Below are 23,833 nucleotides of genomic sequence, written 5' to 3'. Positions count from 1 at the left end.
AAATTTGTCCTCTTCCCTACCCCCCACCCCCCGCAAAACCCTTATTTATTAGTCGAGTGCTGTTTTTTTACTGTTTGCCTATTCATGAAAGAAAGTTTCCATTATAAGGAAGTTTTCATGAAATTTAACCTGTTTTTAAAAAATACAACTTCTGTACTTTTTTGCCTTAAATATAACAGCTCTTCAAGATTTTCCTCTATTCTTTTATTTTTTGATTGCTGAATTGGAATCAGTAGAAAACCATCCAAAGTGTATAATAAGATTGACTTTTTTTTTGGACTATAGAAAAGTAAAGAATCTTAGATGATTACATTGATTATTACAGCATCTGATTACATGATTTGCATAGATTTGCATCTTGAGTTTTTTATGGTATAATAAAATTTAACCCAGTAGACAGTCGATCGTAAATGAGCCTGAGAGGAAAGATTTCTCAGCAGAATTACCAGTAACTAGACTCATTTAATCAAATTAATGTATTATAACCCAGAGATCTTGTCATATATGGTAGACACAACAGTGACTCTTTAAGTCTCAATTTGTAACTAAGAATAACTTAATGCATAATCTCAAATTCAGTTAAATTTTGTCTGGTATAGAATACTATCTTTAGCATCCTCAAACAAAATATACATTTAAGCATTTTTAATAACTTCTATTCATAATATTTCCATAGGGTCAGTAGGCTTCTTGCAGACTTCAGTCTTGATTAATTTCAGAATTTATAAAATGTGCTGATACTGAAACCTATAAACTCTGACCTTACAAGTATATACTTATATAGTTTTCCATCAAATAGTCCAGGTTTTTTTTTTTTATAATGCAGAGTGTGTACATGTGCTCACATATGTGTACTTGTACTTGAGAATTTTAAGAAGCAGGTGATATTCGTGTATTTGTTTTGCTTTTGCTGCCCTGATACTCAGCTCTCAAATAATGTACCCTCCTGCACAGTTCTTGAAGCCTTGAAAATGGATTTTTATTTGGTGTCATTTATTAGGTACTGGGATTGTATACAAAACCATGAATAGGAAAATAAGCAGAGTTGTTTCCCACATGGAGCTTCTGTGTTAGAGATGGACCCTGGCAATAAACAAGACAATTACTATGCTAAAATTTCAGGCTGTGTCAGTGCAGTAAAGGAAGACAAAGCAGAACAAGGAAGAAGGTTGTTTGGTGTGGTGGGAGTGAGGAAACCAGCTATGCACAGATCTGAGGGAAAGAGGAAGTGCCAGGCCAGAGGTGGAAATGAGCGTAGCTTGCTCATTAGACAGCAGGAGGGACCTATGGAAAGTGAAAGGAAAGTGGTAGAAGATGAAATGTGAGAGGCACAGGCACTTGACAGGTCATGTCAGACCTTTGCAGGCCAGCAGCAAGTGTGGGGTTTAACTAAAGGGTAATCAGGATTTAGAAAATAAGGATTGAGAAAAGGAGAGTGAAATGATCTTTATTATGAAAAAGATCAAACATACTTGAAAGTTGAGAGTAGTAACTGTATAGTACCTCCATGAACGCACCACCAGTTATCAGAGCGACTGTTGTTTCATTCATATCCTCAGTTGTTCTCCCCACCCCGAGATTATTTTTAATCAGTTCCATCTGCATATATTTGAATTTGTAACTATAAAAATAAGAACATAACCACAATACTTTCTAAAAATGTTTATGTTCTTATTTTTATAGTTACAAATTATTCTGGTTATATTAAGCAAATATTTATTATTAAGTATCTGTTCAGAGTTCAACTGTTCCAGTCCTCTCATAAATCCATTTAAAAACTTTATTTGAATCAGGATCAAAACATAATCTATACCTTATCATCAGTTAACGTGAGTATGTGTGTGTTTTAAGAGAGATTTGATTTCATTTATTTTTAACCACATCATTTATTTCTGGAGAGAAGGCTGGGAAGAAAAATTGTTGCAGGTCTATTAAGTCTTGAGTATTGCACATGAAATTAATATAAACCATAGACTGCAACAAGAGTAGGAAACAGTGTCACACAGCCCCATGCCCGTCCCCATGCCCCAGCTTCACCAATGCTTGCTTCATGGCCAGTCTTTGTTTTTATACTCACCAACATCCCTCCTCATATTAGTTTGAAACGAATCCCAGACATTACATAATTTTGTCTATAAACATCTCATCACGTACTCAAGATAATGTTTTATAACACACACACACACATGGCATGCAGAAGATCCTGGGTTCAGTGCCCACTACCTCCATTAAAGTAACTAAATATGTAAATAAACCTAGTCCCCCCACCCCAAACAAAACAAAACAAAACACACGCACACACATTACTATTATTATATCTGAAAGGTAAACCAGTAATTCCTTATTAATAGATACCCAGTCAGTGTCAAATTTTCCATTGTCTCAAACGTCATAAGTAAATTTCTTGTAAGCTGGTAGTTGGATCTAGAGGCTTTTTCAGATTCAAGTTTGATTCTTTATTTTTTTGCCTCTATTGGGGAAACACTATGCAAAAGTGGTACTGTTTTCTAATATTAGGAAGCACTCAAAGTCCGATCCCCTCTTAAGCCATTGAAACTCCGTGCCTTGAAAACAGAGATTGCAAATGATAATGTTCCATATCTAACGATCATCCTTCATTTATTAGGGTAAAAGAAGTAATTTAGTTGAAATATGTGAAGAATATCTCTCCCTTGCATTAGGTTACCCTGTAGAATAGTTGGTAGAGGGAAAATATTTCCTATCTTTTTTTTTTTTTAACCAGTTTTCAAAATAGTTGGTTTTGCATTCTTCAAAGTGCTATTATTGTTTTTTTAAGTATTATTGTCAGGCGGATTTGAGATGTGTTTTTAGACAGTTCATTGACTTTCGGTGATGGTTAAAGTGCCCACTCGTCATCTGATCTTTTAGCAGGTAATCTCTGAATCTTTCTGATGTGATCTCAGTAGTTTTTGCTACCTTCTTTGCTTTCTGACAGTCAAGCTCAACAGCATCCTTCCCACCCCCACCCCCTGGCAAAATCAATCAGGCATTGCTTCAGCTCTGGTTTCTTTATAAAATGGTATTGAGAGTCCACAGTCTGGACCACTGGTGTATTTGCTACTGGGCTGATCATTGTTATTAAGCACTTTAATGGACACACCTAGGAAATAATTGTATTTGATAATCTTTTAAGATAAAAATAATGAGCTCATAGTGACACTGCCAATTCAGATTCTGGGCTGCAGAGGTTTTATTTATCTTGTATCTTTCTCCCATGCCAAAAGTTTCAGTTCAATGATTATAACATAGTCATTTATTTGCTTTATCCTACAGTACAAAATTCCAGCTTAACACCAAAAATAGTAGTATTGAGAAAGTTTTAATTTTGTAACAGTTCTTTTTTTGTTCTTGGGATATATCTCACTTTGTGGTCAGATTTTTATATTTCAGTCATTTGAAATATTCTTCTTGTTCATACTGCCAAGTTAGTTTGGCTCATTTGTTTTATCTTGCTCTTAATTTTTAGGGGTTGATTTTAAAATGTAATTTTGCTTTTATAAATGTGTAATATTTGTATGGTTCCTGAAGTCAAATCTGTAAGGTGTATTTTTAAAAGTCTTACATTCTTTTTCTATCCCTTTAGCCTATTTCCTCCTCAACACAAATAACCTTTGTTAATTTTATGATCTGTCCTTTTGTTACTTACTCAAGGAAACAAAAACAAATCCATATTATCTGCTTCACAGACACTGTCCTTAGATAAGAGTAGTAAAAACTACATACTTTCCTTGCTTTTTACATTATATTTTGGTGTTTACTCTCCATAGCTGCTACGCGCGCGCAGACACACACAGATACATATGTATAGAGAGAGAGGAGATTCCCCTTCCCTTTTGTAAAGCCGCCATTGTGCTGCATTGTGTGGATGTACAGTTTATTTAGCCAGTCCTCTGTTGGACATTTGGGTTATTTCCAGTGTTGGTCGTGTTGCAGTGAAATACAGGTTTCCTAATTTTCCTAGAGGATAGATTTCTCAAAGGGGGACTGCTTTGTAAAGGATAAATGCATACATCTTGGTAGATGTTGTAAATCAGCCTGTTTGGGAGATGTACCATTTTTATTTCCACCAGTCACGAATAACAACAGTATGATGTCATTTTTTTTTCCTTCTGCTAACTTTTTAGTTATATATCCTTCTATACTTCTTTTTTGGGGGTGGGGGCTGTTTACCCTAGAGATTATAATGCAGATCCTTGGCTTATTATAGTCTACCTTATGATAATACTTTTATCATACCCAAACAGTGCAAGCACCTTACAGCAATTTAGCTTTTTTTCTTGCCATCCTTTATGCCGTTGTTTTAATTTGTTTTCCTTATACATATGTTATAAACACAGTAAGACAATTGTTATTTTAGAACATCCATATTCCTTTATGTTTGCCCACTTAGGTGCCATTTCCAATGCTCTTAATTCCTTGCTGCAGTTCTTTCTTCTATCAGGATTGTTCCCCTTCAGCCTGAAGAACTTTTTTTCATATAGTAAGTGATTGCTTTAACGACTCCTCTATGCTTTTGTTTGAGAAATCCTTGATTTGCCTTAATTTTTAAAAGAGATTTACCTCAGGTGTAAAATCCCATGCTAGCACTTAGTAATGTCTTCTGGTTTCCATAGTTTATGTTTAAAAATCTTACTGTTACCCTTTCAAGGCAATGCTTTTCTTCTATGGCTTCTTTTAAAATTTGCTTTTTCAAATTTTATGAATTTTTAATAGTTTGACTATTAGACGTATATAGTGACTTTTTTTTTTCGTTTTTATTTTGCTCAGGTTTCACCAAGCCTTTGTATCTATGAGTTGATTCCTTTCATCAGTTTTAGAAAATTGCTGGCCATTATCTCATCGTATATTGTTTCTGTTATCTCATTATCTCTTTGAATATTCTTCCTTCCTTTCCTTCTGGGAATATCAAGCTCATACATGTTCATACTTTGGACTTCATCTACTGTGTCTCTCTAGCTCTATTTTATTTTTGTTTTTCCCAGAATTTTTCCTTTTGCTCAGTTTGAAAACTTTTTATTAATCATTTTTCAGATTCACTAATTCTTTTTTCTGCTATTTTCTTCAGTCTTTGGTTAAAACTCTCAATGAGTTTAAAATTTCAGATATGATGTTTCCCAGTTCTAGGTAGTTATTTGATTTTTTTAAATAATAAGATTCCAATTTTCTGTTGAATTTCTTTATATTCTTACCATTTTGTCCACCTTTGCTTATATTTTCAATTTATTAATCATAGTCATTGAACACTTATAATTCTAGTGGTGTTAGTCTGCTTCTGCTGTTGTTTTTTTTTCCCTTTTGATTATTAGTCACATATTCTTCTGCTTCTTCATATGTCTGGTAATTGATTATATGAACTGAAAGACCCCAAATGATGCTTTCTTCCAGTGAGGGTTTCCTCTTTTTCCATGTTAAACACACAAGGGTCAGGAGCAGATCACTTTGCTCTAGTCAGGGCTTTAGCTTGCTTTGACTGAATTACAATTTTTATATGACTCATTTCACCTCTGGCTCATCCATTTCTCTGTTGTGACCTCCCGGGGTTTTTAATGATTGAGAACCTTGCAAGTCTCTGTCTATTTAGACTTCATTATGCAGCTTCAAAATGTGACAGATGTCTTGGGGGTGGGGCACTGGCTGTGTGTTTGAGGTGGGCCTCCTCCCTCTCTGGGGACTTTGTCTTCTGAGCACCATCAGACCACAGGAGTTTTTATTCTGTCTTACCAAAACCTCTGAGTCAAACCCAGCCCTCTTCACAGCTCCAGAACTCAGCAAGTGTCCGGTGGGGCCAATTCAGTTGAACATATCCGCCTCCTGTGACTCCGTGAAGTGCCACAGCTTCTCTTTACCTCTGTATCAGCAGTTGGCAAACTACAAAAATTTGGTCCCAAGGACCAGATTTGGTCTCCTGCTTGTTTTGATACAGCCTATGAACTGAAAACGATTTTTACATTTTTAAATGGCTGAAAAAGTTTTAAAAGTTTAATATTTTGTGGTGTGAAAGTTAAATGAAATTCGAATTTCAGTGTCTATAAATAAAGTTGGATTGAAATACAGCCTTGCTCAGTTCACATATTGCCTGTGTCTGCATTTGTGCCACAGGGCCAGGGTCCAGTAGTTGCAGAGCCCAAAACATTTACTATCCGGCTCTTCATAGAAAATGTTTTCCTACCAACCCTGATCTGTGATGGTGGTTTTCAAAGTGCGGTCTTTGGATTCCTGGGAGGTTCCTTGCCTTTTCACTGTTACTTGGATTTCATTTATTCTGATGGAGGTATTTAGAGGGATATAGCATTTCCTTTGACATCTGGGCATCATTGTTTAAAAGGCTTTTATTGTTGCAGAAGGCTTTTTTGCTCTCTAGATATACATGTTTTTAAAAGCAGGTATGTGTTCAAGGTAGCAGTTCATAGTAGTCTTAGGGATATTATTTTTTGTTTTAGCTGTTAAAAACCAATCAATTTGGCTCATTTAAAAAGATAAAGATTTAAAAAACAAAAAATATATAAATAACTGTGATATCATTTTAAGGCAAAGTAAATCCAACTAATTTAATTCTGTCTTGAATTGTCAGCAGCCTGTCTTAACTTTGGAATAGATCTGGCCTTTAATTGGGATCCAAAGAAGACAAGCAGCCAATTACCATGTAAAGTCACACTGAATACCTAGTAAAAATTTTCTTACATGGTTAAAAATAATGGGTTTTTTTTCCCCTTGTGAAGGTTCTAAGGCCCAGCAGCTTCTGCAAGGACTACAAGCAAGTGATGAAAGTCAGCAACTCCAGGCAGTTATTGAAATGTGTCAATTATTGGTCATGGGAAATGAGGAGACACTGGGAGGGTTTCCAGTCAAGAGTGTCGTTCCAGCTTTGGTAAGATAAGAGTTTTCCCCTCATTTTATCTCTTCTGAATGATGCCCATATTTTTACTAAAAGTATGATTATTGTCATTGGGAATTTTAAAATATGACAGGACCAAGAGATAGTCAAGTGTGGCTTAATTAGTGCTTTTATTTCGTGCTTATAGAGATTTTGAGTGACTGTTAATGATGAATTAGTAAAATTTCTAAACCATTTCTTGATGAATGACTACTCACATTATCTTTGATACTTAAATGACTGGTTTTAAATTTTAAGTTGTTACCCCCATCAGGTAATATACTATGCCAAAACACATGCTTTTTCTTTTTCACATGGGACGATAGAGGCAGCTCTATTGTGGGTTGTCTTTGTGGGCCACGAAAGTTGCAGGCTTGATAGTCGTGTGCACGGCAGAGCAGTTCTGGCTAGAATACTGCATGGATCCTTCCAGCCAAAAAGGTTTTATGTTAGGCAAAACAAAAGAAACAAAAACAATACTCGCCAATAAAAAAAACAGTTTTAAAAAATCTTTTAACGGTTTTGCAACACAGTTATGAGTTGATATTTAGAATTTATTAACGTCTTAATCGCTTAAGCTTTTTAATGTGAAAGCAATAGGAAGAGGAATTGCCATTACCAATGTAGGCCCTGGAGCATAATATATCTTTTAAGTAGTGGCTTAGTAATTTTCTCAGTGTGAGATGAAAGAAATTGGCTATAATTTAAGATTAAAATTAAGTCTGAATGAAATAATAACAAAAGACTAACATGCGTCATGGGTACATTCATACCATATTTTACCTTGGAAGTTTAAATAAATATTATTTAAGTCTTTGTTTACACATCCAGTAAAGTTCACAAAAATGAAATTGTGATTGGAATATCAGTTTACCTCATTTGATCGCTTTATTGGATTACAGAGAGATTGGAGTGTAAGGAGAGAGCTGACTGAGGACCAGTCAAAGACAAGATGACATCGTCTTTATTCTGCCTGTTCTTATTTGTTGGCTGGCTCCGTACTGACAGGGAATGTTACAGGAAGGAGCAGTTTCTTTACCTTCTGCCGTGCAGACCTCCTCCCAGTAACAAAAGCTAGCTCTTAAGTCTTAGCAGTTCCACTCTAAAGGCTTGCATGTTAATTTCTGAATGTTTCATGAAAGCAGTATTCGCCTTTGTAGCTTGGCATTTTGCCTATGTTAATATTCATGCCCAAATTATCATTTTCTTCAATAGCTGGCTTTTGTGACCTGAATTGAACTTCCTTGTTTGTTTGTTGTTGTTCATTTAAAAATAAATAGTAATGGAGAACTAGGTTTACTATATACTGTCTCTGTTAAAATGCAGTGTTTATTAGTTAAAGGAGCTGTTGAATCTAGGCAGAAATGTTAACACATAATCTAATTTACATACTTTGGATGGTTGTTGATTAGATTTAAGTACTTACGGGACCTACACAAGTCGGCTCGTGCTATTAATAATGAGTGTTAATGAGTTGTCCGGATTTATCTTTCATCACAGTTGAGTATTATGAGTATATATCCATCAATCACCATATACCATAAATAGTCATTTTTGGTGAAGAACCTGTTTACAGCAGTCCTTGCCAAATGTGGGCTTACAAAGATCATTCCACCTGAAGAATTGGGGAATTTATTACTTTTTCTGTTAACATAACAACTCCTTTTAATTTAGAGTAGATGTTTTAAGTGACTGTGAGTAATTTGAGACAGTGTACACTCTCGCGTGTGTGTTTCACACAGTTATCAGGACCTCTGGTGTGTAGATATACTTTACTCAGCATAATTCAGAGCTGAGAAGACATTGATAGTAAATTAGTATTATCTTAGAATATCTGATGTTTGTTATTATAGTCATATATTTAATTGAAGGGTACTTTACAGCTTAAATTCAGTGCATTAAGATTTTTCCATTGAATTAGAAGACAGTGAATGATTGTCTGCTTCCCCAAGTAGGACATTTCTTTGGCAACTTTGGCTGCTCCAGGAAGATGGAGAGTATATGCCTAGTAGTTCTTTCATCCTCCTCTTTGAAAAACATGATTGAAATCTGCTTAAGATCTTTTCCTCAGGAGAAAGTAATGTGGAATCACTTAGACTAACTCATGCATCTGTAGAATAATTACATTAATTTGAATTTTAATTAGTGCGTTAGTTCCTAACGTGATCAATATTGTGTTTAAATCCTAGACGACTGTGTATTTTACAGCTGAGTTAAATGGTGCTTACCACAATTTAGAGCAGCCGATTAACAAGAATTTCTAAGCTGTGGTCTTTAATCTGTACTCATAGTTGTTAATTTAACAAATGTCACTGCATTGCTGGTCTGTTTATTTATGTATTAAATGTTCATTGACACTTGCTAAGCCCTTAATGACATGTTAATGGGCTTCTGAAGAGGGGAGTAGAGGAAATGGAAGAAGTACTTGTCAGACTTCTAAGATACAGATAGCTTTTAATACTTTGTTATAATCTTTTTTATAACAGATAACATTACTGCAGATGGAGCATAATTTTGATATTGTAAGTATGTGCTATATTTTTAAAAAACGCTCCAAATTTAAATTTTGAGTTTTTTTTGAGTAAAGATGGCTTCTTTTCTAGATGAACCATGCTTGTCGAGCCTTAACGTACATGATGGAAGCACTTCCTCGATCATCTGCTGTTGTAGTGGATGCAATTCCTGTCTTTTTAGAGAAGGTAATCCTAATTTTGCTCAGCTTGTTCAAAAGCAGGCATAGGGGAATCAAGTTGAGAACTCTTGACTGTTGAATTCTAAAGTAGTATATCAAATTGTAAGGCCACGTTAAAACACATTTTTTAGCGTCCATTATCTAACTATATTTTTTTGCCAAGATTCCAGGAAATGTTTCATGTTTAGCAGGGATGTAGTTTAAAAAGTTGATGCTAATAAAGCATTTGTAAAATCAACCCAGCTTTATAATTTTTAATAATAGCAATTACTATGTTAGTATAAAATCTTTCAGCGAAGAACTTAGAGCACTTGATTAAAAATAAAAATAATCTCATTATTTCTAGAAAACATCCCAATGAGGTTGATAGCTATTTAAACCCTCATTGTATAGCTGAGAAGGCTGAGACAAAGTGCCTTGCTCAAGGTCATAAAGTGAGTCAGTGGAGAAAGGAAATTTTTTCATATGGTCTGTGCTAGGTTGTGTTTTTGTCTGTGTTAAAGACCTTTTTCTTTTAAATGCACAATAAAATTTGCATTATCTGATAACATTGGAATATGGTATAAAGTTTAAAACTTGATTTTTAAAATTAGTTATATAAACCAAATCATTTATTTTAAATATGAAGATTTAAAGTTATATAATTGAATTTAGTTTATTCTCTCTGTAAAATATACTTTTGAATATTTTAAAACAAAGTAGTTGGAAGGAAACTGTATTGGCTATATGTTACAGCCTAAGCTCACAAGTCACTGGTTTCCTATGGTGGGTTTAAGGTTAGGCAGCATAGATTGATGGAAATGGTAGAAAATGTGTTTATTTATGTTGGAGATAAGCAATGATAAAAGAACTTGAATGATAAGCTTATGTTTCCTATTTATATGTTCCCAGCTGCAAGTTATTCAGTGTATTGATGTGGCTGAGCAGGCCTTGACGGCCTTGGAGATGTTATCGCGTAGACACAGTAAAGCCATTCTACAGGCGGTAAGTGTTGTTGCTGAAGGGCTATGTTTCATATACTGTTGGATTTTAGATCCACATTTAGATTAGCTCCTAGGTTCCAGCCTCTGTAAGTTACATACTGTTCCAGAGTCATGTGCTAGACTTTCGTAGGCTTAATTTTTTTAATTTCTGAAAAAGGGTATTTCTTCACATTAACAGTTTCCTGTATTTTAGGGTGGTTTGGCAGACTGCTTGCTGTATCTAGAGTTCTTCAGCATAAATGCCCAAAGAAACGCACTAGCAATTGCAGCCAATTGCTGCCAGAGTATCACGCCGGATGAATTTCATTTTGTGGCAGATTCCCTCCCATTACTTACCCAAAGGCTAACCCATCAGGTAAAATATAAACCTATTTTATGTGCCGTAGAACATTTTTATTACATTTTTAAAATGCCAATTTCAAGTGGAATCTTAAATCTTGCAACTGTCTATTTAAATTGGAAATGTTTTGATCTATGTTTTTTCAACTATTACCTAGTCATGTGCTATATTAGGTTATTTGATAAAATTTTGGTGGATTTACCCAAGTGAACACTATTTTATGTACTTGATATCTTCACCTATTTTGACTTTAAGGGGTAAATTTATTATTTCAGAAACACCGAATGTTTACTGTGTGATATAGTTAGAACTTCCTTTTGGAAAGATCACCCTTTCCTGAAAGATACTGGGTTAGGCAGACAAAACTAGAAGGATGTGGGTTAAGATCAGAAAAGAGATGAGACTGTGTCCCAGACAGAAATGAAATGAAAAATGCAGACTGTAGCTGCTGGGGTTGGAGAAGAGCAGGAGCAGTTGTTCGGGAGATGGAACCAGTGGGCCTGGTGACGCGGTGTGAGGCAGGGCTTACGGGAGCCTCTAGTGAGGACAGATTGTGAGGTAAGCTTCAAGTTTGTAGAGAAATAGGATTTTCTTGTAATGTTTCAGAGTGTTGTTACTGCTTAAGAGATATTTAAAAATCTGGCTTTTAAATCATGTCCTTTACCAAGTGTGCTTAAAATCTTCTTGGGGAAAATTAGGTAAATAAAATATACAGGCATACCTCAAGAGGTTCTGTGGGTTCGGTTCCGACCACTGCAATAAAGTGAAATATCACAATAAAGTGAATGATAAGAATGTTTTGGTTTCCCAGTGCATATGAAAATTATTTTTATACTATACTGTAGTCTATTAAGTGTGCAGTAACGTTATGCCTAAAAAAAATGTACATACCTTAATTAAAAAATACTTCTTCATTGCTAAAAAAGGCTAACCAGCATCTGATCCTTCAGTGAATTGTAGTCTTTTTGCTGGTGGAGGGGGAGAGTTTGAAATATTTTGAGAATTACCAAAATGTGATGCAGAGACATGAAGTGAGCAAAGGCAATGGCGCCTATAGACTTGCTTGGTGCAAGGTTGCCCCAAACCTTCAGTCTGTAAAAAAGCAAAGCAACAACAACAAAACGCAGTATCTGAAAAGTACACTAAAGTGAAGCACCATAAAATGAGGTGTGCCTTTGTTAAATGAGGGATTTACAGAAGATAGATCAAATAATACTGATTATTGAATCACTGAAGTATTTTGCTTCTAAGATGATCAGCACACAAGTAGTGCCATTCATTGTTCATTTTAAAAAACGTAGCAGGCTTTATTGGGACTAGAACTATGTTCTCTACTTAGCTGTGAGGTCAGCACCTTACTTAGGACATGAGAATCAGAGAAGTTAAATAGTTGGCTCTGTTACTATAGAATTCTTACTACACTTAAGTAGTGACAGCGGAGGTGTAGGGCTTATGATACCAGAATTACTCTCATTTTTACACAAGCTAGTCTAGTTTTTACATCTAAAACCCATTTATCAATTAGGAAAAAACAAAGTCCGTCAAAATACTTAAACCATTAAGTTGTTCTTTCTGTTTTTATGAGAGTTACTCCAAATGATTTCTCAGTGAGACCACTCTAATAGTACTTTCAATTGTTTTCATAGTGAATGTAGCAAACATATGCCTAGTTTGTATTATCAGCAAACCTCTGGCTCATACACATACTTAACGATTTACAACTTTTTAGTATGCGTGTTTTAGACGTTTTGCTTTTTAGGATGGTAGGATGCTTATTTTTTCTTTATTATAGTTTTTGTTTTTGTATTGAAATTATGCAATGACAAAAGTTGTTCCTTTTTTCCTGTATGTTTGCTTTTATCCACTGGGGACTTAATGGAGGAGAGAGGTTCTCTCAGTTGATCCTCTTTGCTTTGAAATCATGACATTACTGATTGCTTGCTTAGGATCACTGCGCTTTTAAAGAATTTGGGTTTAGGAAAGAAGATAAGGGAGTGATGTATGGCAGTGAAAATGTTTTTTGTTAACAAACTTTATTTTCTTTTACAAAAAAAAATAGGACAAAAAGTCAGTAGAAAGCACTTGCCTTTGTTTTGCACGTCTAGTGGACAACTTCCAACATGAGGAGGTAAGCATTTAGTCTTTGTTGGCATTTTCATGAAGTTGTTAAATTGTTGACTCATGATGTAACAGTATGGTTTTTTTTTTTTCCTGTTTGTGAAGAATTTACTCCAGCAGGTTGCCTCCAAAGATCTGCTTACGAATGTTCAACAACTATTGGTAGTGACTCCACCAATTTTAAGTTCTGGGATGTTTATAATGGTGGTTCGCATGTTTTCTCTGATGTGTTCCAATTGTCCAACTTTAGCTGTTCAACTAATGAAGCAAAGTAAGTGCTATTTTATTATTCTCTTTTAAGTAGGAAAAGCAGCTTGTGTGTGCATGTGTGTTTTAATCTCCATTAATATGTAAAGTCAACTTAAGCAAGCAGAGGGAATTGCTAATGTCATAGGCGCTGAATAGTAAAAGGAAGAAAAATGTTAATGTGTAATAAATTTGTGTTGCGACAATGTAGAAATGCTTCCTACAGAAAAATTTTAGAGTATGTAGTATATTAAAAGTTTACCCTTTGTGGTTATAGGACCACAGACCCAAGATCACTGCTTTCTATGCATTACCAATTAAGTAATGATGCTTCATTAGGAGAATTCTGAGCTTCAGGTTACCAGTAACTGCTTCTCTTCTGCTAATAGGTAGTTCTTTCTACCCATGTTAGGTTTTCCAGCAGTTTTATCTGATTCCAGGTTCTTTTCTTCCCTCAAGATGTCGGAACTTACTTACACTGACGAATGTCTCCGATTTTGGCTGTTGCAGTATTTCTAAGCCCTCCCAGTGTGCAGGGTGCAAAGTGCCATTGCACTGCTATTGCATCTGTCCGTTATTCTCTCAGGCCTTTGAGTTCCCAAGTTAATGTGAGAAGATAGCGGGCTTCAGAAAGCATCTGTATGTTGTAATTACTGCTAGTAGAGTATTGGTCACTTTTGTGTGAAACACCTGTAATTGTGGGTAATTTCATATCCATAATTCTAATCTCCGAGGATGTTACCTTGGGAGTCAGTGATGAGATTCACTGACAACCTAGCCTTTGGTCCCACTGCATCAGATAGAATAATAAGTATAATAGTACTTTTTGTGGCGGGCGAATCAGTTTTATATTCAGTTGCGTTACTTGTGAATTTTAGCAGATGGCACAGAATTTTGTAGAAAACTAGTGTTGCTGAGGTGATTTATTGAAGAGATTCCTCTTAAAGCGTTGAGTCATTCCCAAATTTGGTATTCCAGAGAATGCTGTTTGCTTGTGCCATGAGCAAAGTACTCTCTGCCTAGACAAGTTTGGAAAAGGTTTAACTCTCTCCTTTTTTTTTTTTTTTTTTTTTTTTTTTTGAGTAGGCCCAATGCAATTTGCTTATTAAAATCCCTTGGAGCCCCGTGAGTTTTGCCTGCATTACCATTTCCTGAAGTTTGAACACAGATCAGCTCTTGTTACCGTGTGGCACAGCATTTTCCTACATCCTGGTTTGGGAAATTGCTGTCTTGACTTTTGTTGGTTTTAACGTTTTGGAATTTTTTCTTTAATATTATGAGTATTTTCACTTCTTTTGTATATCCTAGGAAGTTTTTCACACATTCATCACATAGAGGCTACTAGACTTTTTTTTTTCTGCTATAATAACACAAAGGAAACACAAAGCTCTCTGGTTCTTTCCATTTTGTTGTCATCTTCTGATCTCCTAGGGGGGAAAAAAAGGTTAATGAATCCCTGTAATGCACCATTGCCATGTATTCACATTTCCTGGAAAAATTGGCAAAATGACTTTTTTAAGAACTTTTTAAAAATTTTAATCACTATTTGTGAAATTTCAACGAGGCAAAGATTTAACTATCCACAGCCCTCTGCCCAGATCAACGGTGAATACCTTCTTTGACAAGAAAACTTGCTGATTACTGGCAAAACATTTTGGTGAAATGCTTATGTGTATTTTGCTTACGTATAGTATTTTATAGAAACGTATGTCACAGCCAGCAGAGCCACAACCCTACCTTTAGGTTGTAGCTATTGGACTGACTAAAACCTTTGGAGACCAGGAGCTTCCTCCACTCATATGTCAATACATTAGACTGGTTTTCATGCAAATTCTTCCATAAACTGATGTCTTCTGGGAGGAAGCTTGTGGTAGGGGATATTTTAATGATTTTTGTATTTACTTGGTATGCTTAATGTCATGTAAGGTAAAGTCTTTTCTGATCACTGTATGGTAAGATTTAGATGCTTTTAATTGTTGTATTTATCCTTTTGGTCACAAGTTATCTGTATGTTTGAATCGAAGGCAGATACACAAATATACTTGAATTGAGGCTAAAATGTATGTTTAGTGTACTTTTGTGCAAAGCACCCTGCTCCTCAAGGAAAGTAATATAAAATCCTGAAAGTCTCTGCAGTGGATTTGTGATTAGCTGTCTGACTAGAAGGTTAGGACTCAAAGTGAAATTCTCATAAAGAAATTGTTAAAAATCTTAATACCTTTTTTAAGGTTTTTATTACAACTCATTTGGATTTTTTGCTTTAATTTCTATGATATATTGCTGTGTAAGAAAATAATTCTGATTGCTTTCCCCCTAGGGAATGATTGCTTTCTGAATATGGTACTATGACTAGTTTCATAGGCTTTTGCTTTTTGCTGTTGGTTTTACAGACATTGCAGAAACACTTCACTTCCTCCTGTGTGGTGCCTCCAATGGAAGTTGTCAGGAACAGATTGACCTCGTTCCCCGAAGTCCTCAAGAACTGTATGAACTGACATCTCTGATTTGGTAAAGATTGCGCTACTAATACCTAGTTTACACGAGAGTATTTTCACTGTAGAGACCTGGTATTCACGGATAGCGCTGGAAGCAACTTATTAAAATAATTGCACTTTTTGTTTTCAGTGAACTTATGCCATGTTTACCAAAAGAAGGCATTTTTGCAGTTGACACCATGCTGAAGAAGGGAAACGCGCAGAACACAGATGGTGCGATATGGCAGTGGCGCGACGACCGGGGCCTCTGGCATCCCTATAACAGGATCGACAGCCGGATCATTGAGGTAGTAGTTTCCTCGTACCGTTTAAATAGGTCTTACTTTGGTGGAGAGTGGGTGTCGGGCTGGAGTGGGGAGGTGGACATGTGGACTTAACTGTGCTCAGTTTTGAATTAACTCAAGATTCTCTCATTTTGTCTCCTGAGAACAAGGTCCTCATTTCTGTTCAGGTCAGAAAACATGATGTTCTAGTCCTGCTTCTGCTGCTCACTACCTGATTGACTTGGAGCAAGTAATTTAAGTTCTTTGTTCCAGAGTTTCCTCATTTCTGAAAGGAAACTTGGGAGGAGTTAGGCTATACGTGTCTAAAAGTCCTTTCTGTCTCCTAAGAAGAAATCTCTCCAAAGCAAAGATCACATACAAATAGCTGCTTCTGAATATTTTTAAGAGCATAAATATGGCAACAATTTAAAATATCTAGCTCTAGGTGAAAGGTTAAGTAAATTGTGATACATACGTAGCCTTGTATATAATCCAGACCTTATAGGGTAAATTTTAATGGTTTAAAATATGATATAACAAGAATGAAAACACAGTATTCAAAATTACATGAATCTTTTGGGAACTTGGCAAAAGAAAAGAGGAGTGATAACAAAGGAAAGAAATATACCAAAATACTGACCTTGATTTTTCTGTGAAGGTTTTATGTGTGATTTTATTCTTATTTCCATACTTCCATATTAAAGTTTTTGCACTGAAATATTTCAAAATTTTCTCAGGTCAGGAAAATATTTGCCCTGGTTTAGGAAGTGTTGGTAACTGCATTATTTGAGATGCCATGCATCATTTACTAATGTTTCCGTGTATGAGATTAATTTTTTTTATTGATTTATAATCATTTTACAATGTGTCAAATTCCAGTGTAGAGCACAATATTTCAATTACACATGAACATATATATATTCATTGTCACATTCCTTTCTCTGTGAGCTACCATAAGATCTTGTATATATTTCTCTGTGCTATGCAGTATAATCTTGTCTATCTATTCTACAATTTTGAAATCCCAGTCTATCTCTTCCCACCCCTCACCTGCTATTAGGACTTTTTGAACGTTACAGTTAAATAGACATTTTTCTTTAAGGTACCTTCTACTAGTTAGCTTCTAAAAATGGATTTTTGAAAAACTTTGAAACCACTGACTTAAGTTACAAGATCAGAAGTTCTTACGAAAATAAGAGCTCTAAATTCAGAGCCAGGTGTTATGAGGAAGTGAACTGACTGGTTGTCTGTGCTTCATCAGCCTTAGTGTGTAAGCAGGTCGCATTCTCTAACACTCAGCCACCTTCTTTTTAGCATTTTCCTGATAATTGCATTTTCACTATTAGTTTATGATTCTGTATTTCCTTTTCATTCAACCAAGGAGTTTCATAGATTGGACTATTATAAGAATGATTATTTTGTCACTTTTTTAGGCTGTCTAAAATCAAGCAAACAGTGTTACTCACACTGTCTTGTTTGAGATATGTACTGTGTGATGCATGCCACCCCTAGGGATTACTTTCTTTAATTCCATTTGTGTCCCTTTCAGTCTTAGAGCATCATTTAAATGTAAAGTCTTTTTTGTTTACCTAAGGATAGTTTTATAGAATCATCTTGTTTAAAAGAGGATTTTGTTGGGTTGCTAGGAATCCATGATGTAAATATCACTAACCTAAGAATTAGATGCTAAGATTTGTGGATAACACATTTTTTTCTATCAGCAATGTCTTAAAGACCTTCTTAACACAAGTAATGTTTCCTTCATGTCAGTGATTCTCCATGACTGGATCTCTCATCAGGATTTTACCTGTATTTGTCTCTGGGGACCTGATGGGTCCTGTGGTATATATTTGTGTGTAATTTAAAAGGGTATGTTGAATAAATGAGTTTTGCCACACTCACACTATTAAAATTTCCTTATTTTATTACTTCACTATCTAAAATCTGATGAAATAAATAAGTAAGTTAGCATTTATGGAGGGTCCCCACTGTGTCTTAAGTTAATAAATTTCTCCATGTTTATATTCAAGGTTTCTCTCTCTTTGCTCTCAGGCAGCCCATCAGGTCGGTGAGGATGAGATAAGCTTGTCCACTCTGGGACGAGTTTATACTATTGATTTTAATTCTATGCAGCAAATCAATGAGGACACGGGAACAGCACGTGCCATTCAGAGAAAACCTAACCCCTTAGCCAATACTAACACTAGTAAGTACCTTTTGAGTTAAAAGTAGTCCTGTGCTGTCTTGTAAGTTATATTTGCAATAAAAATAATTGTTTTATCAAGTGTTTTCATTAGGCTTAAGGTAGTTACATAGTAGTAATTGTTTTTAATGCTTTAATAGAGAAATGAGCAAATACTGCTTAACTGGTATCTTCCTTATGATTTTTCTACTTGAGTGATTTGCAGCGTACTGGACTTCAGTCAGAATTGTCCCGTGCGTTTTTTTTTCCCTTCCAGTTTTATTGGGATATAACTGACACAGCACTATGTAAGTTTAAGGTGTGTAGCATAATGATTTACCTTACGTACCTCATGAAATGATTATCACATAAGTTTAGTGGATATCCATCATCTCATACAGATACAAAATTAAAGAAATAGAAAACTATTTTTTTATTAGAACTTTCGCATGTAAGCTCCTATAATACAACGTAGTGATTGAGCATTTCTGTACATTTCAAAATGATCACCATGGTTAAGTCTACTTATGATCTGTCACCAAAGGTATTACATAGTTACTGACTGTATTCCCCACACTGTACGTTTTGTCCCTGTGACTCATTTACTCTACGACTTAATCTCTCTCACCTATTTTTCTCCTCTCCCCACCCCTCTCTGCTCTGGCAGCCACCTGTTCTCTGCAGCCCATGCAGTTTTTGAATCTGATCCTTTTATCCCCATTCTGCCTTTGGATCCACTCACACCCCATCAGATTAGTTCTTTCCAACCTTTTATTTTAAACTTTCCTACCAAAATTCTCTTAACTAATGAAAAACAGGTGATTGTGATTTTTCGCCCCAAGTTTCTGTTGTTTGTTCCTTTCCTGAGGGATTTAGTTTGTTTCTTTTGTACTAGTTTAGAGTGCAAGGGCCAGCACTTTTTCAGAAAAGGGCCGGATGATAAATATTTTAAGCTTTGCAGGCCATGCAGTCTGTGTATTCAGCACTGCTGTATAGCCCCCAAACAGCCATATGCAGTATGTAAACAAATGTATGTGGTTGTGTTCCAGTAAAATTTATTTACAGAAGTAGGTGCGGGGCTGGAGTAGGCCTTCAGACCATTCATTGCCAACCCCTGATCTAGTGCTTTTCATCAGTTACCTTTCCCCCACACTTTATTCCCCCTAAGCAAAGTGACAGGTCACTCTTGTTTTTCCACAGTTTCTTACTAAATACTCACTGTTCATTTCTTGAACTCTGTAGTTCTTACCAGTAGTTTAGCTAGTTAATACTGGAAAGTCCCCAACATTTTGTGAAACGTATATTAGTAAAAATAAGAGGTACTGTGTAGTGGTGCCTTGTTCTTTTCAACTGGTCAGAATGGTTAGTGGTTCTTTAGCTGGCTAAAATTTGTCTTAATGCTGTTTTTGGCATCTTTATAGACCCAAGTTGATCACAGTAGATAAGTTAATTTGTTTTCTAACCAAAAAGTTTTTATGGCATTTCAGATAATTACATCAGCTTGAACGCTTTATGATACTTATTCTGTTGTGTTTCTGAAGTCTGTAATTTTAGGATGCTACATTTTTTATTACAGGTGGATATTCAGAATTAAAGAAGGATGATGCTCGAGCACAGCTTATGAAAGAGGATCCGGAACTGGCTAAGTCTTTTATTAAGACGTTATTTGGTGTTCTTTATGAAGTGTATAGTTCCTCAGCAGGACCTGCGGTCAGACATAAGTGCCTTAGAGCAATTCTTAGGATAATTTATTTCGCGGATGCTGAACTTCTAAAGGATGTCCTGAAAAATCATGCTGTTTCAAGGTGTGTTCATGAAAGAGGTGAAAACATTTTAGAAATCCAAGTCTTTGCAAGCCATTTCAGAGATCTCTAGAGAAACAGTATAAAAAAAAATATGCATCAGACAGTTTATTTGGAGTGTCTTGAGCCCTTTGTTGCCTTTCTATACTCACAAACACCTTTGATAGAGAATAAATTAAATGGAAAAGTTGAGCGTTTAAGAAAAATTCTTATTTTAGTGAACTGGTTTCATAATTAAAATATTTTGCTTTCAAGTTTAAAGTAGTACGGCGCACAGTGACTGTCAGATTCAGACAAATGCTTTATGTACAAACACTTTCTTTTTTCAGTCACATTGCTTCCATGCTATCAAGTCAAGACCTGAAGATAGTGGTTGGCGCCCTTCAAATGGCAGAGATCTTAATGCAGAAGTTACCTGATATTTTTAGTGTTTACTTCAGAAGAGAAGGTAATGCCCTTTATGAGAATTAATTCATGTTTAATCTTTTAGCCTAAATAGTATTTCAGTAAATGTATAGTTACACTCTATAGAACAAAATTTAAACTGTTACTTTTGTATAAAATTTGCATGCCTACAGTTCAAGTACATATAGTGCATCTTTTATAAATCTCATTACAGATTATGTGAGATTCACTGTAAATTGATGAACACTTAGTAACTTTCAATGATTTGAGTATTTACAGCCCAGAAGCAATCCTTGACTTTTCTTTTTATGCTGGTAATATACACTTGCCCACAAAGAGTCTTTGAAAAAGTCAGAGGTCACTTTCTTTCCTAATGAATCCTATTAGTAGATCACAGTGGTTGTAAAAGGGATTATTTTTTACTTCATTGTGTAGATAATGGACTATTTTAAGGCCTGGAATAATTTTCAGAATGCAATTGGTCTAGTCGTCCAATTTGAGGAACTTGAATGTCGAAATCAGCCTAGGGGACATGTTCCTTTTCCATTCTCCTCTTGACCTCAAAGATGAGACTATCACTCGTTCAGGTGTTTTATCCTTTTCAAAGTTGCCAAGATATTAAAAGAAGTTCTTTCTTATCAATAGAAATCTGTTTATGGGTCTTTTAGGATACTTTGGTCTTGTGAGGATACAGAAAATAATTTTCCCATGTTGTAATACTTGGCTTTATCTTTAGTCTTAGCAAACAATCCTAGTTCTTTATGCATATGGATCTGTTTTCCATTCTTTTGATCGCTTTTTCTTATGCTGGATTTGTTTGTCTTTATATCTTCAGAATGTAATAGACATACTAGTATAATAGTATTGGATCAAATGGAAAGAAGTTTTCACTGTTTATTATTCTGCTCAAATAACAAATGAATTTTCAAAATATCCAACACTGCATATGAAATAGAAGGCAAACTTTGTCCATTTCCTAGAGATAAGATAATAACTATGGTTAACAAATCAGATGTATGTACATTTTCCGTGCTCACATAAACACTTGATATGTATTCTTATTTTTACCCTAGATTATCTTGCATTTTGCATTCCATGTTTTGTTTTCGGTATTCTATTTTTGTTGTTTGCTTTTAGTTGCCTTCTGATATGGAAGTATATCAGAATCAGTCTTTTCTTTTAAACGTTCATGGAATTAACTGTGCCATCAGACTGAATTTCCCACCCCCAAATATTTGCTTAGCATGTACGTTATGAAGCTTATGGAGGAATCTAGATTGGTTCTTCTCCTTTGCATTTGGCTCATTTTGCTCTTCTTTCAGGTTCCACTCAAGTGTCACTTATTCCTGAAGATCTTGCCTATCTTCTAGATTCTGTTAGACCCCACCTACTGTATGCTCCAACAGCACTGTATTTGCTTTCTTATAAGCAGTTCACTCTTTATTTGTAATTTCTTATAAAATATCTCTTTCCCATTTAGTTACTAAGTGCCCCCTGAATCTGTTTTTCTTTGATGTGACCATATCCTGAGTGCCTAGCACTCAGTTGGCATATGATTGCTGTAAGGAACACTTTTGGAACAAATGCCTGATACTTGAATTCATTCAGAATTTTTTTTTTTTCTCTTTTTCTAAAGAATCTAATGGGAAGCTCTGGACTCCTTCCCCCAAAAAAAAAATGTGAATGTGTAAATATGCACTCACATAGATTCAGACACACTGATTTGTATATGGTTTACATACTGATACTCAGACACTTTCATATTTTCCCCCTCCCCTCATATACATCCTCCCTTGATTCTAGCCCAGATAAAAACCCCTGCCTTGTCAGTTACAGTTCCGTTCTCGTCATATACCTCCAAGGATGTGAAAATCACCATCCTTCAATAGCTGGTGGTCTCTTTTGGCAGCAGTGTTATTATGATCTTGTCTCATAGCATTTGAAGTTAATGATTTTAGGTCTTTTTCCCTCCTTTATCAAGCCACAGGTGCACTGCATTTCTGTAACTGCTTATTGTTTTTATAATGGGTATTTTAAATTTCTAGTAGGACTTCTGACCCCATTAACTACCCTATGATCAGGTTTTGAATATTGGAAGACATTCAGTATAAATATCTTTAATTTTGAATTTGCTTACTACTTTCTGAATGGAATCAAGTTGAAAACCCTAATACCTAAAGTTATTTTACTCTTTGCTGGGTACTTTTTATTTATTCCTTGTAAATCACTGTTGGCATTTAGGGATCTTGTAATGGTGGGCAGGCAGTCCTGATTAACACATTTTTTAATCTCTCTTCTGTATAGGTGTAATGCATCAAGTAAAACACTTAGCAGAATCGGAGTCTTTGTTGACAAGTCCACCAAAGGCATGTACGAATGGCTCAGGATCCTTGGGGTCCACAACATCAGTCAGCAGTGGAACAGCCACGGCTGCCACTAATGCCGTGGCTGACTTGGGGTCCCCCAGCTTGCAGCACAGCAGAGATGATTCTTTAGATCTGAGCCCTCAAGGGTGAGTCAGAGTTTTGCACTCATTTTTGTGCGCTTTGCCTTTAACTCTGCCCTGGTGCCGGAGTCTCACACAGGGAATTAAATGGTAAAATATTATGGAGAGCATACATTTTCTATTTTCCATTGATGCTTTGTTAGATATGTGGTGGGAAAGTGAAGACAACTAACTAAACATTTATTGGAAACCTGTTGTATCGAGGCATGTTTAGGAACCATGAGAGATACATGGTATTTCTGTTGGCGTACAAGGGAATTAAAGCTTAAAGAAGCTAAATTACTTGCATAGTGTCACATACTTACTTTACAGATGAAGGATTTGAGCTCTCATTTCTTTTTCCATAATCTTGTGATTATTTACTGTATTGCAGCATGCATACCAACTTCGAGACATCCACATATTGATATAGTGAAAAATATTAAAAATTGGAGTTTTCAGAATGTAAAGGAAAAAACTGATTTCCCATTTATCTTTAACTGGGAAATAGGAGCTTTGCTCTTAATAAAGGAAAATGGGAGTTCTTAAAGAAAATTCACTGCTTCCACCTCTTTTTTTTTTGTTTTTAATCTCTGTTGTACTGTACTGCTGAGATGATTACCAGACCCTGGTGCTGGTTTTCATTTTGTTGTGTTAAAACAAATCACACTCTAAAAGTGTTTTTGTTTCTTTGATGTTAGAAACTTAATATTGCTATCTGAACAGTACATGATGAACCAAACTCAGTTCTGAAATTCATAATGTACTCAGTGTAATACTTCTTTTTAACTCCTTTTAAGCTGAAAAGTAGATCTTGGTAAGTTGGATCCAAAAATTTAATCTTGTAAACTGCAAGGTGGCATGTTCTGTGAAACTGAGCGAGCTCAGGATCCCAGCTGCTTTTGGTGCCCCCTGGTGGTGGTCTTC

At 35.5% G+C, this 23,833-nt stretch overlaps 1 protein-coding gene and 1 long non-coding RNA gene across 18 annotated transcripts in view; one reads left to right on the top strand and one right to left on the bottom strand.

Annotated features, from left to right (window-relative positions):
* Positions 1-23,833, top strand: part of TRIP12 (thyroid hormone receptor interactor 12) — a 135,223-nt gene that overhangs the window by 76,599 nt on the left and 34,791 nt on the right. For 8 of the 17 annotated variants that reach the window (XM_032480425.1, XM_032480433.1, XM_032480431.1 and 5 more), the window contains 13 exons: positions 6,741-6,889; positions 9,382-9,417; positions 9,499-9,594; positions 10,479-10,571; positions 10,764-10,925; positions 12,970-13,038; positions 13,134-13,299; positions 15,665-15,782; positions 15,900-16,059; positions 18,085-18,238; positions 19,791-20,019; positions 20,346-20,464; positions 22,726-22,933. In XM_032480425.1, the coding sequence (XP_032336316.1) occupies positions 6,741-6,889; positions 9,382-9,417; positions 9,499-9,594; positions 10,479-10,571; positions 10,764-10,925; positions 12,970-13,038; positions 13,134-13,299; positions 15,665-15,782; positions 15,900-16,059; positions 18,085-18,238; positions 19,791-20,019; positions 20,346-20,464; positions 22,726-22,933 (1,759 nt within the window). The remainder of the gene's footprint in view (positions 1-6,740; positions 6,890-9,381; positions 9,418-9,498; positions 9,595-10,478; positions 10,572-10,763; positions 10,926-12,969; positions 13,039-13,133; positions 13,300-15,664; positions 15,783-15,899; positions 16,060-18,084; positions 18,239-19,790; positions 20,020-20,345; positions 20,465-22,725; positions 22,934-23,833) is intronic. The other 9 variants (XM_032480435.1, XM_032480434.1, XM_032480432.1 and 6 more) reach the window with 3 other exon arrangements.
* LOC116663790 lies at positions 6-11,609 on the bottom strand. Its single transcript, XR_004320126.1, has 3 exons — positions 11,528-11,609; positions 2,607-2,613; positions 6-16 (listed from the first exon to the last, which is right to left on the bottom strand). It is a non-coding gene; the product is annotated as an uncharacterized LOC116663790 (long non-coding RNA).

This window comes from Camelus ferus, chromosome 5 (genome assembly GCF_009834535.1).
Source record: "Camelus ferus isolate YT-003-E chromosome 5, BCGSAC_Cfer_1.0, whole genome shotgun sequence".
Taxonomy (NCBI): domain Eukaryota; kingdom Metazoa; phylum Chordata; class Mammalia; order Artiodactyla; family Camelidae; genus Camelus; species Camelus ferus.
Note: the sequence above shows the minus strand (reverse complement) of the source record. Positions and strands in the feature narration are given on the sequence as shown.